Source organism: Pygocentrus nattereri, chromosome 1 (genome assembly GCF_015220715.1).
Source record: "Pygocentrus nattereri isolate fPygNat1 chromosome 1, fPygNat1.pri, whole genome shotgun sequence".
Classification (NCBI taxonomy): domain Eukaryota; kingdom Metazoa; phylum Chordata; class Actinopteri; order Characiformes; family Serrasalmidae; genus Pygocentrus; species Pygocentrus nattereri.
Window position 1 is genome coordinate 9,818,941 of NC_051211.1, and position 14,507 is coordinate 9,833,447.

Sequence of the window (14,507 nt, forward strand, 5' to 3'; positions counted from 1 at the left end):
ACAGCGTATTCTTAACCATTTCATGTAATGGGAAGTTTAAGAGGCATTAAATGCGCTGGAAATCTGGTCCCTATCACCACCACTGAGAACAATTCTCAACAATCCAACTAGGTTTTCAAGAATGGTGGATTTCACGTCAGACCATTCTGAATGACTTTGTTTACACCTGATGTATCAATCTATAAGTGCTCAACTACATTAATTCTGGAATGACAGAACCAATTGTAAGTGGTTAGAATAAAACTCAACAGAATTCAAGAATATAGATAATATTCATAGTATTCATTTTTTGGTCAGAATAAAAACTGAAAAACTTTTTAAACTGAAAAGCAAAACAGCAAAAAAGCACATACTTCGTGTTTTGTTTTTATCATCTATTTCTCAATAATGTGTAATGATTTTTCCACTCACATTTTAAATAGTCATAATTCCAGTAATTTTCTAAAATTTCTGCCTCATTCAATCTCTGAGACAAATTCAGTAAGAATGTTTTGATGTGGAGAAACCTACCGAATCAGATGTCTTTACAGCAGGGAAACTAGGTTTATGATGTATACAATAAAAATATAGCCATTGTATTTATTATCCAAAACCAACAGTGTCTTGTAAAGGTAAAATAGTAATAAATCTGAAAAATAAGTTGTTTGAATACTACATTGCCTTAAATGGCCCTACAAAGGCCAAAAGATCATTTTAATAACTATCATAAAACAATGTCTCAGGCATCAAGCAGCATATTCATAACCATTTCATGCCATAACTTCCTGTTAGGGAGCTTTTAGAGTCATTAAACTGTTCAGACGTAGTGAACAATGCTGACTTAATCAGGCTCTCAAGAACTGCAGAAGAACTTCTTAATGATTCATTTATGCAAAAACTTTGATTTATTGCTGAAAATTTTCTTTAAAAAATAATTCTAAATTCTAACCAAAATTATCACTGAATAATTCACTGAATTGTTTCCTAAAGAATGTATTGAATTTAAAAAACAGTCCTTTACTTTTGAAGCAATCCCATAGAACCTTGATGAGATGTGCAGAGTGAACAACCTATTTAAAGTTTCTATACCAAGTAAAGTTTTTCCTATAAATTGTACTTCCAAAAATTGTTTGGAGTCTAAATTTTTAACAACCTAGTGCCTCAGTAATGCAGTTTTACAGTGTAAGGGGACTCAGGATAAGCAGGTTTTTTCACATCTTTCTCTCTCTTGCACATATGCACCATTTAGCTTGACTTTCTCTCTAGTGCTTCCCTCCATTACCTCGTTCATCACTGTCTGGTTTCTAATAATATTTCTCTGTACCAAACCTCATTGCCCGCTTGTCGAGATTGATAGCAGTGATGACACCAATCAGTTTATCCCTCCGTTTATCGCCCATTTTCTCTTAATCATCTCCCTGCTCGGTGGCTTTGCGTCTGGTGGAAGCGGGGGCGGGGGGGCTGCCATGATTATGGGAACAATGCTAATTAGGGTCTCAGACATGTTTCCTCGCTGTGCTGAGGATAGAGAGGATAGAAGGCTGCAGCATTTGGCAATCAGTGCAAACTTTGATCTCAGTGTGTAATGTTCAGGCTGCTGTAGTCATGTACGAATGGACTAAAAAAACACCACTTATGTGGATTTATATCAAATTCTAGTCTGGTGTGGGCTGGTAAGCCCATAGACAGTGAGACAATGATGGCACCCTAGTGGGTTGTTAAGAGTTCAGAGGTGAGCTTCCAAAGGAATCATATTCCTGAGATCATGGGGTGGTAGAGAGAGTAACACTTTTAAGTTAAGAATATCTCAAAACAGCTGTTTTTTAACCAGAATTGCACCTGTGCTGTCACTTGCAGCAGCAAGAGAAAGGAGATGTTTTTAATTGTCGCTCTCATAACACAACAATCATAATTTTTTTCCCTTTTAATTGTTTTTTACACTATTTGAAAACACCAGCTGGTCTTGTGTAACATTTCATGATGAATGAACCAAAATAAATTGAATTATATGAATATATTAATTCTGTTTGAAATTATATATGTAACAATATGTTAATAGTGTCTAAATGTTACAGTTTTAGAGAGATTTTGTGGAATATTCCATATCGTGGAAAATCGAATTTCTCAATCAGCTATGTTGTATTTGCATTAATCAGTTTTAAATGTACAGTTACAAAAACAGCCTGTTTAAAGTTGTAAAGTGGACATGTAAAAATTAATTTATGATTGTTTTTGGTACATAAAGCCTCACAAACATCATAAAGTCTCAGGGGAAAAACTAGAATATGTTTAAATTTTTTGTAATTCTATCTGGCAAAAACAGCTAAAGACTGTTCAAGTCACTAAAAGCATACATAATTAAAGAAACAGCATACTGTATATTTTACGTATTTACTGTATATAAACATTACACACTTCATTGGCCCTTTTAACAAACAAAGTGTACTACAATTTTTTGTGGCACTTTTAGTTGTGGAGGTCTCATCTAGTATGCTCATGCTAGTATTTCTTTCAAACCTTCTTTAAGTAAGATACGTGTGTAAAGATTTATAGCTGACAGAAGACCATGAAGGACTCTCCGGCAGCATCCTCAAAAGCCGTTGGTATGTAAGCCTCATTTTTCAGCTGTGTTTAAAGGATCTTTCTGATTGGAACAGTCTTTGATGATGTGGTGGTCTAGAAATGAACCCCATCTAGACCACAGCCTAGTTTTTGAAAAGCAGCTATTGTAGCTTAAGCTGGCCACGGTTCTCAGGATTTTTCCAGTTCCATTCTGATTGACGTTCTTGCAGCAAGTTTAATCAATACAACAGGAAAAACTTTTTTGCACGTTGCCTGTTCTGTATGCCATGACTGAGCCTTTCATAGAGAGCTATGGTGACTGTTTGTGAAGTTTGTGAAGTCAACTTTGTCTAGGGTGTTATCAAGTTGTTCAAGGGTGTTGTTTAAAGTATTTGGTAGCGTTTAAGCAAGATATCCTTGCATGTTTGCTGAAGTGCATATCAGTTTGTCGTGTGTGGATTTGTCTTGTTTGTAGCTACATTTTGCACTTGCCTGTCTCCTGAAATTGCACATAAACAGGGTTCATGACTGGTTATTTTGCATCTCAGTCAAATGGTCCTTTCCTGTCAAAGTAGGCAGTTCGTGGCTATGTGAAATGACGGACTGCACCAGACCTTTTGACGATACACTTGTGAGACAATCCACAGATTCACTTGTCTTTGGTTGTAGTAGTGAGGAACAGAAGCCTAAAGAAAGCAGGTCCTGGCCATTTAAATATTTAACTTTTATTAAGAAATGTCTTTATTATTTAATGAAACGCAAATATGCCGCAACAAGCAATACAGTTGTGGCTAGGAGTATTTGCTACTGATACAGATGGCTCTTTCCAGTAATCATTGTGAAAGACACCATATTGCAGTCGTGCCATTCACAGACATTCATACAGGCTAACTTTAGTAGCTCTGGCAGAAGTGTAAAGCAAGCTGCACTCGTTATCTATTCACAGTTTGCTGAAGAGAATAGCAGGCCATGAAAAAGGGAAGAGATTGATAAAAGAAAGTGAGTTCAGGAGGCAGCCTGCAGAGCAGATGGGTCGGGAGAGACTATGGAAGAGCAGAAAGGAAAAAGAGAGCGGAGGTGGCCATGCTGAGGCAGATGACTCTAAGGTGTCTCCTCCTGTGATATTGCCACTGTTTTTGCATAATGTGTGATGAGTTCTCATCATCTCAGCTCCCCCACAACAATTTCATTACAGGCAGCTAATAAATGTTTCATGGCAGAACAAGCTGCTCGCCTCTGCTTTATTAAATCTGAGATAATAAAAGAAGAAATCGAGAAAGGGAGGGGGCAGGCCAGAGAGAGGGAGAGAGATAGGAAGAACGCCATAGACATTCTCAAACAGTGCTGCTGTATCTTCCGTTTCTGGGGCAACGGGTTCCCCCCCTTCTTTTTTTTTCTCTCTCTCGCTCTGCCACAGAGACACAGGAAATGAGAATCTGGCTGACAGGATATTGCGTTCTGGTGGCTTGGGGATTAGCTGTTTTATCCAAACACACACATACACACACTCACACACAGACACAGGTCTACTCTCACTTCGTTCAGACACACCCCTCCACACGTTGTCACATTTAATCTATACACCTCTGAATATCCCACACGCTACATAAACAACCATGCAGAGGTGATTTGGCTTGTGTAAACTATGCACAGGTCATAGTATCAGTTATCAAATATTTCATATCTACTGTTCAGCTGCAGTCCTACTGTCCACAGTGGTAGTTGTCATTTCAGGATAACCTCCAGAATGTCCACTAATCAGGACAGCAGAGAAGTATTTCCCTCTTTTGACATAATTATAACAAAAGGGCAGTGTGTTTAGAGCACAGAGCAGACAGTGTAAAGGGAGGACATTCAAAGGTTTAACCCTTTTTACAGTTTAACAGTAGCCATAAAATGCAGCTTCTTTTGGAGGAGGTCTCTCAGTTGAACTATGTATGTTTTGTGTGTTTAGGTACACCTACATTTTCGTGCATTTTTTCCCTTCATTTTTCATTTGTATCACTTCATGTCACAATCGTAGTTCACTTTTACAGGACGATTTTCCAAGCTCTCTTTTTTGCCTCATTCAAAAAGCAATTCAGGGTGAAACACTGCTTACAACTTCATTGTGAATTGGTAGAGTTAAACTGCAGAAAGGCTGATGCATGTAAATGTACTGGTTGTCATGACATCACAAAAACATTGAATTCAAAACAAGCTGTTTTTGTAGCTTAGTTTCTGTGTAAGGAAGGTACGGACTGTGGAGTGAATAATAAACCATCAAGGACCCTTCATTTTCGTTATAAAATAGGATAAGCATTGCCTATCAATACTGCTTATAAATCCTGTGTTCTTGACGATGTGGGAACAGAGAAGACTTCCAAGTTGGAAATAACCATTTGAACAGGCATCCAATTCCTGCTCTCAAAGGTGGAGCTTTTCAGGAGCCTTTCTGCATTGCAGTTCCATGACGTCATGTCAACATGGCTGCACTCATATAACAAGTTTTGGTGTGTTTAAAGCTTTTTAGGCAGCATTTTGTGTTGATGTCTGGTATGATATGTTATTTGTGCATAATATTGCTAAATACAGATGGATACTTGGATGATTGCAAGCTTAAGCCATTCTGTCCAAAATCTTTAATTAAACTGTTCACTCTCCTTTCATGATTGACGCTATATGTAAATGGTGAAATGACATAACCTATATTTACCTTTAAAATACAGGAAGCACAAACCAAACAACTATTAAACTTTTAAACAATGTAAAAGCTTTTCAAAAGCTTTTCCTATGTCCACAGCAGTCAAATGAGTGCTAGACTGATGTGAGTGTACACAGCATAAATGTGATATGCTTGATTTTAATACAAACATCATTTCTACATTAAAATATTTGGAAGCATTCCACATAGTACATAATTTCCACATTTAATGGAAGGCAATCTAACGAGATTTCATTCCAGGCAATTCTGGACTATTGATGTTGATTTATTCATCATGAAATGTTCACGCAACGTAAAATATAAACTTTTAAAAAATGACAAAAATAGTCAGAGTTGCAAGGTTTTTTCCCACAGCTACAATACATTACATTAACTCTTAGCACTGCAATTACACCCAAAAGTAAGTAAACAGAATTATGTTGATGTAATGCAAGGTTTTTATGTTGGAATGATGTTGAATCAAGTAAATTTAACACATCAGTTTTACAGCATGGCATTGCAGTTACCTTCATGCATTCTCATGCAAGAGGAATAAATCCATCAAAAAGCCATTATAGCCAGGTCTTCCTCATTGTTAGCACCCTTTACTGTTCCTCTGGTCTCATCTTCAGCACATATTCACCTAATTCGACCAAATATTGCTAGAAAACAGTTTAGGCGTCAGTGATTATTTATAACAGCCACTAAAGAGTGCACTTAATGGACATTTATTCATAATGGCTCTGTTGAACTTTTTGTTGAAATTTTTCTGGAAAAAAACAGAATATGTCAGTCCTGAACACATTCAGTCATCCTCTCTGATCTCTTATTTGACTGTCAGTGGGCTCATATATACATTTATCACCTACCTGTTGGTGTTTGCATATTATCTTTGAGGATATTTGTGTTTTTGTGGGTCTGCGTGGGTGCGATTGTATGTGTGTGTGTTAGAGGGTGTAGCAGGCAAGCGTTGTGGGGAATGCTGGGAGATTTTAATAACGCAGAAGCAGTGCAGTGAGATTTAATAAAAGGAGATGATGTGATTACTGAACCCTGGCTCTGAGCCACCTTGCTTCACAGCAATATCCGCTCACACACACACACACACACACACACACACACACACACACACACACACACACTCACACATGCACACACATATGTGCTCACCCACACACACACACACACACACACACACACCATGCAATTATATTTATATGCATGATTTACGTATTGACTCCTGATACACACAAAATTGCACAACAAAAAAAAGCTTGCAATATTTCTGACAGTATAGAAAAAAAAAACCTGCTTGAAGATGTGCTATACATGTATGTCTACCCACACCAAATTTCAGAAAGATTCATCTCAGATTTGTGTTAAGCTTCACCAGAGCAACAGTATGACAACTTGCTGCCTGTTTTCCCCCAAAGGTCATGATCACAGTTAACCCCTTTACTCCTGACCGATCAAAGCTCTAGTGAATGTTTGAACACCCCATGAGTACAGCATGGTGACCAAATATCTTTGTATATGAGGATGTATATCCTTATGGAGTTGCTATATGAATTAGATTTAAGTACTACTGAGTGCTTTATGAACAGCACTACTGTTGAGTGCTACAGCACTGTGCAAAAGTGAGAAAACACTTTCTTTCATTCCTTCATTCATTTTCATTCATTTCATACAAACATAAAATGGCCATTAATAAAATTTTTCAGGAGATATTTCTGAAGAGATTAGATATAAGATACTCAACACATGAATACCAAAGGTAAAGGTCAAAGGGAATAAGTGAAAGAGCAAGAACTGGCAGAGAAAACTGTGCAAGACCTTGTAGACCACTGAAACTGTCCTCATCAGATAAACAGTACTTAAAGCTTTCATCTTTGAGGGATTGGAGAAGATCAAGCTCCACTCTTGCTTCAAATCTGAAAAAAATCACAGGTGTTTCTGTCCATCTTACCACTGTGAGAAGACAACTCAGCACTGTGGGTCTGAGAGGATGTGTACCTCTCAAGAAGCTCTGAGAAAAGAAAATTTTCAAATCAAACAAAGACGCTGCTGGTGTTCTCAGAACAGTGGACTAGCCACATCATTGAGTCCGCAACATCACTGAATTTGTTTTGGATTACTTGGATTGTGAGAAGCATAAAATGCAACCAACTTCTAAGACTGAACTTTGGAGGTCTTGAATAATAATATAATAATAGTCTCCTGAAAGGAATGCAAGTTGTAATAAAGACAAAGGGAAGACACACTGAATACTGAACAATTTAATACTTAGTTATTGAGACTTCTGTTTAATTTTCTATTAAAATCATGTCTGCGTTTTTTTAAGACGTTTAAAAATTACTGACTTAGTGGACGCTTTGACTGGAAATTAAATTAATGAAGGGTGGTCTCTGTTTTTTGCACAGTACTGAATGTAGCTTGAATATCACTGAATGCTATTACATAAATGCAGTTTAGTGAGTACTATGAGTCCTGTTGTGTGCTATACGAATAGCAGTACTAGTGAGCTCTAGATTCATGCAATTTCAGTACAGTTGATTGCTATAATATGAATGCAGTTTGAAGACTATTGAGTGTTGTATGAATGCAGTTTGAGTGATGTATGATTGCAGTTTACACGCTATATGACTGCTTGACATCTACAATGATATGTGGTCCCTCAGGAGTCTTTCCTTCACAGCAAGACAGGAAAAAAATCTTTGTGTGTGTGATGGGCTTTTGTTGTCGTGGTGATATCTTCAGGCAATGTCTGATGCATCTTTCATTTCAGCAATTATCACCCAGCACATAATTTGTTTCAATGCCATTCTCACTCGAGAATTTCATTTGATTTTAGGACTGAAAGATATTTGTGGAAAGCTACAGTGTGGAATTTTAGGCCTTTCCAGTAAATAATAATATGGGATATTTGAAAAACAAAAAAAAAACAATTAGAAATTACCAACATAAAGTTATGGAGGTAATTATAACTTTAGAGTGTGTTTAAGGGAAATAACAGTAGTTTATTAAGTATGCTGGTTGGGCTGCATGAAATGGACGAAATACTATATTGTTATTATACTGTTGCATATTACAAATGCAGTATACTTTCCAACGTATTGAAAATACATTGGTGAATGCATGATGTGGTTTGTTTAAAGATTGGGCTACATTAATTTCATATATGAGAATTTGTTTGTTGGCTCATGTGAATACTGGGATTCATACAGACACCCAAAGACCATGTGTGATTGGTCAGGACGACCACAGCTTACACTCTAAGTGAAAGGTTCTATATGCTACCGAAAATGTTTTTATGACTTGTAACAATAACAAAACCCATTTTGGTGGTAAATAGAACTTTTTTAAAAAGGTGTTTAAAGAACCATTCACAACAGGTTTTTACTTATAATAGAGGAATCCTTGATCAATTCAAAGAATCATTTATGTCTGTGGTTTTTAATCCTGCTCCAAAATTGCAAGTTGGCCTATGACTTAGACCTGATTCAGCACAGCAATTGATCATCAAGTCATGAGCCAGGAAATAGTTGTAAAGTTGTCACTGTTCTATGTGTAATCATACCTTTAAGAAAGAACCTTTGAAGAGCTGCCTTTTCAAGCATGATCAATATGATGTGCTTTGTTTTAATTTGATACATTTTTATATAGCAAAACAAGGAGTGGCTGGAAATGTATCTTACTTTAACATTGAACACCCTAGCCACAAGCAACATAATAAAACAATACTGATTCAACAATGTTTGAGTATTTCCTCAAAAAAAGTTAGAATTACCAATTACTTCTCTCAACCTGTAATGGAAGTACTTGTTATTAACTGGAGAAAGTAACTTTATTCCGTAAAACCCAGTTTTACCAACTGTACAAGGGAAAGCCTAGTGGTCATTTTCAGTTATTTATTTAGAAAGAAATAGTCAAAATAGTTAAAATATTTTAAGAGACATCAGTATTCCTGCTTTTTAACAAGATAAAGCCATTTATGTACAGTTAGAATGAAGAACACTGAGAAACTGCCATCAGAAACAGCTCAAAATGCTGCTTCAGAATGAAATGTAAAGCTTACATGAATTTTTCATGAAAATCGATTCTGGTCTATTTAGGTGAAGTAAGGTTCCTCTCTGTTTTTCAGCTTAATCAGTGCGCTGCTCATATTCATAGTCAAAGTCACGTAGTCAAAGTCATGTAGTCAGCTGCCACAGGTATCACATGCACAGGCAAATTATGTATAAGGACAGACACAGATTTTATATTTTTCAAACTTATTTAATTACACATAATTAATTAATTTTGTTCTCTTATATACATATGGGTAATGCAAGTAGTGTATTTGTTATTAAGTTGGTAACTGTAAAGGATTACAAGAATTTCAACTGTTATGCATTATGCTACTTTGTTGCAGAAAAAAATTATCACATTACTATAATTTGTACAGTGCCTCCCCCAGCACTGCCAGTGATTGGATAGTGGCTTATTTACTTGCTGCACACTTCTGTGAAGGCCTGGGTTGCAATGATAATTAACAAGTGCTATATTGGCCCTGTTTGGTGTGGTGATCGTGGTTTGGGGATCTGTTGCTCTGGGTGACTGTGAGGAGGGCCTGGGGACTTTTGTATGGATTTGTTAAGTAGAGGTTGGTGTAATTTGGCGGGTTTGGCAGATGGATTGGGACAGATTAGCCGTAGCAGCTGCGTTTCGGACAGGATCATCACATCCGTGCAGATTAGACGCCTTTATGTGTGGACCTGGCTGCCTCTCCCTTCACCAGATTTGAGGAATAACACCTTCTTCTCACTCAGCGAGGGTGCTACGGCACACACACTCACAAACAAATGCACACACAGTATCTCTTGGACCTATTCTGTTGAAAATGTTTTTCCACTCTCTGCTCTTAATTTTATGTTGCTCGCTCACATTATTGCCTTTTCGGGTGGCACCTCTCATTCTCTCATCCTCCTACACACTCCCTCTCTCTTGCCTTTCTTATTATTATTGAACTTTGTGTTGTTGAAGAGTTTTTTTTCAGCCTTGCTGAAATCAGTCAGTACTTAATTCAGTGTTTCAGTAACGCTGCCATGTTGGGTATCGCTGCATTTTAAGCATACTAAAAAAAGTCATGCACTGAATTTTCTTCATTTTAATATGTACATAATAACAACATGAAGAAAATATTATTATATTATTGATTTGTTTAATACAAATGGCCAAAATTGCTTGGAATAAAATCACTTTATATTAACTTATGCTAAAAGTTGGGAATGTTTTTGCCTCTCCTATAAAGTTAGCTTTTTGGACATACAAGGTTTTTGTCTGACAACAGCAACATGTTTCATAAACACAATTTAGTCTTTACGTTTTCTTACATTAAGCAATAACTAAATTAATGTAATAGATTATATGAACATGGAAAATATTTTATCAAATAAATTCAGTCAACTGTTTCTAGTCACTACAGCTGTTGCTTTCCATGTGTATCGATAATGAAAGAGAATTTCTCATGCACAAAGATGAGCCTTCTCAATTAAGACTGGACTCTATATCGGCACAACTGTAGGTACCTGTCAATACTCATGAGTGTATTCGCGTGGCCATGCGGGCCTGTGCATGTGCGTGAGCGAGTACACCGTGTTTATTTGAGTGTGTGAAAAAGAGAGAGGAGAGATTAACCCCATGCTATCCTCAATCCCTGGTTATGAGTTTATAGCGTCTGTCTGGGCATCGCACTGTTTAAACAACAATCTAATTAATCCTGTCTTTATTAGTTTCACTGAGCTGAGCTGCGCAGGGAGAGAGGGAGGGAGAGAGGGAGGACGGGGAATTCTGGCAGAAAATACCAACAAGGGAGGGAGGGAAGGGACGGGAAAGAAAGGGGGTTTTAGGAAGAATTTAAGAGCGAAATCACTGTGCCTTTAAAAAGAACTGATTTTCTGGAGAGAGACCTGATGAAAAGGAACAATTCTATAGGGTGTAAGGCATATTCATATTCATGGGTGTGAATAATGTTGAGTAGAGAGAAAGCAGCACGTTATGGATCGCATCTGGGCTTTTATTATTTACGTCATTTACTGTATTATCAATTCAAACTACACGCTGTTCTGTTTAATTCATATTCTGTTGTCCTCTAAGGACTGCTTAGTCTATTATCAAGTGCTGCCCCCCAGTGTCTTACATACATCATTGCAGAGACTTTACAAGGTGGGTCTTTTTGCTCCTGAAGGCATAAGAGGAATATATGTACAAACTACTAAGTCAGATTCTACCCTTCATTTATTTACTTTCCAGTCAAAACAGATATTAAATTTACTCATCTTTAAGGAGATGTTTCTCAGGTGATTAGATATAAGTAAATACACTTACATGATGAAGGGAAAGTCAAAGTGTTTCGGTCTATCTTTCCACTGTGAGAAGACAGCTCAACACCATGAGTCTGAAAGGAAATGTAGTTATCAAGAAGCTCTTACTGAGAAAAGAAAATAAAAGAAAAAAAGAAAATGCTCAAACAAAGAACTTGCTGGTGTTCTCAAAACAATGGACTGTCCATGCAGACCTCAGCATCACTGAATGTGTTTGATTACTTGGATTATGAGAAGCAGAAAATGCAACCAACTTCTAAGACTGAACTTTGGAGGTGTGGAGAATATCCCTGCAGATTTCTTTGAGAAATTGAAAGTAAATCTCCCAAAAAGCATGCAAGCTGCAATAAGGGTAAAGGGTTGCCATGCTAAATACTGAAAACATTGATATTGTATTTAGTTGTTAAGATTTTTAATTAAATATGTTTTCTCTTTTTTCCTGGCACTAAAAAATGAATAACTTGTACTTAATGGTATACAGAATATTATAATACAACAGTTCTAATAGGATAAAAAAGTTATAATAAAATTAACATCCCGAATGCCTTGTATTTCGAAAATTGGTGATCAACTTTAGAGGTGGATAGATTGATATTGTAACAGTGAATTGTATATTGAACAAAGTCATTAAAATGTCATAATAAGTTTGTTGTTAAGTTTATTTGTAGGTTTGACAGAGGAGTGCCCAAAACTCTTGCATACAACTGTATGCAGTCAGTGTTAAACACCATCTCTCACTCTCTTGCTCTTTTTGGCTTATGTGTTTGTGTGTCAGGCTGTTTGTGCGGAAGTGCAGTGCATGCCTGCAGGTGATTGGACGCTCAGAGCTGATCATGCGTGTGCTAGGTCAGGTGTACCACCTGGGCTGCTTCAGTTGCTGTGAGTGTGAGCGGAGGCTGCAGAGGGGCGATGAGTTTGTGCTGAAGGAAGGCCAGCTGCTGTGCCGAGGGGACTATGAGAAGGAGAGGGAGATGCTGGCTGCCATCAGTCCTGCCCCCACCGAATCAGGTAACAGAGAAGGCAAAAAAAAACTCCTGAAGAAAAAGGAAAAACAAAGGATGTCCTGAAATGACCTAGGATGTCTGTTAGTCCATTTTTAACAAAGTAATTATATATTAAGACATGTTTAATGACATGTTTATTTCCCTACCATATTAAAATGAGGGTGTATGGAAGCCCATTTATCACATTCCCATTTTGACAATAATGACTTTTTCACTAAATTGAGTTAATAGATCAGAACAATTACTTATTTTCTCAAAACATCGACTTACTATGTCAAGATAATGATATTTAATGATATATTATATATTGATATATTATTCCAAAATAATTACTTTGACAGTATTTGAGATGTTAAGTCATTTTGAGAAGATATATATTTTTTTTTAAAAAAAGTCATTATTTTGAGAAAACAAGTTTATTTTAATCATTATTTTGAGATAAGTTAATATCCTGCTACAAGAAACAGAGAATTTTCTCTCTGACCTGGTGGGTACGTGTGGGCAAAATACCACGAGGTTTATTAAAAAAAAAGGAAAAGGCACTTTGCAAAATCATGTTTTTTCTTACGTGGATTTGCAGTGAAGAGTGAGGATGAGGAAGGTGGCAATGGCTCTGTTGGAGGAAAGGCTGGCGATGATGGCAAAGAACATAAGAGATCAAAGCGACCACGCACTATCCTAACCACGCAGCAGCGCCGCGCCTTCAAGGCATCCTTCGAGGTGTCCTCCAAACCCTGCAGAAAGGTGAGCAATCAAAGAGCCATCAGCCAAAAATGCAAACCCACACAAAGATAGTCATGAATCTCAGAGATGCATCATGTTTCTGTACTCCAGGTGAGAGAGACTCTGGCAGCTGAGACTGGGTTAACAGTACGTGTCGTGCAGGTCTGGTTTCAAAACCAGAGAGCAAAGGTAAACCTGCTTCTGCTTCTCTGATAAACCAACAGTTATATTCTGCTTTATTGGAGTCAGTGCTGGAGGGTAGTGTGCTTGATTTGAGTGGCTATCTGGCTGTATGATCAGATGAAGAAGATTGCTCGAAGGCAGCAACAGCAGCAACAGCAGCAGGAGCAGGAACAGATCGGAGGGAGCAGGCGGGGTCCGAGCAGAGGGGGCCGACAGAGTAACGATGACAGTGAGGGTAAGACATGGGGTAAGACGGGATGAAAGGATATTTAAATGATGAATATTATATGGATATTAAAATGAAGTAACTTAGAAATAATGATACTTTAAAAGTGTTCACTATACATGATATGTCACAATACACCTGGAAGTGTTTTATATGTACTGATAATTGCCACTCAGAAAACCATAATGAAATGTCATATTTCCCAGCCATACTGTAGCTTACTAGGTAGACAGGTCACAAGGACAGTTTATTATACAGACAGGCAAATAGAATAGTGTGTAAGAGATCACCCTTCGTTTATTTAATTTCCACTCAGAACAAAGGCCTGAACAACTATATATATATATAACAAGTATAATATATTTTTTTAGTATTTAGTATTTAGTCCATCCTTTGCCTTTCTTGTGGCTTCCATTCTTTCTAGTTTAGAAACAAGAGTGGAGCTTGATTTTCTCCTCTCTTGCAAAGATGAAAGCTCTGTTTATCTGATGAGGACGGTTTTGGAGGTCTACCAGGTCTTACATGCTTCTCATGATTCCCAATTTCTCTGTATATTTTAATCATTTATTGAACTCCCATTTTGGAAACTTTGAAATGTTTTTTCACTCATTTTCCTTTGACTGTCCCCTTCCTCATGCAAGTGGATTATTTTATATCTTCAAATATTTTATATCCTCAAATATTTCCTGAAAAAAAGAATAACTTTTACTTAATAGCTGTTTTGACTGGAAATTAAATAAATAGAGGGTGGCATCTAAGTTCTGCACAGCACTGCACATTTGTAT

At 37.1% G+C, this 14,507-nt stretch overlaps 1 protein-coding gene across 3 annotated transcripts in view; it reads left to right on the forward strand.

The window, feature by feature from the left end:
• Positions 1 to 14,507, forward strand: part of lmx1al (LIM homeobox transcription factor 1, alpha-like) — a 34,868-nt gene that overhangs the window by 14,392 nt on the left and 5,969 nt on the right. For 2 of the 3 annotated variants that reach the window (XM_017701570.2, XM_037539898.1), the window contains exons 4-7: positions 12,362 to 12,594; positions 13,171 to 13,334; positions 13,425 to 13,502; positions 13,614 to 13,743. In XM_017701570.2, the coding sequence (XP_017557059.1) occupies positions 12,362 to 12,594; positions 13,171 to 13,334; positions 13,425 to 13,502; positions 13,614 to 13,743 (605 nt within the window). The remainder of the gene's footprint in view (positions 1 to 12,361; positions 12,595 to 13,170; positions 13,335 to 13,424; positions 13,503 to 13,613; positions 13,744 to 14,507) is intronic. The other variant, XM_017701571.2, reaches the window with a different exon arrangement.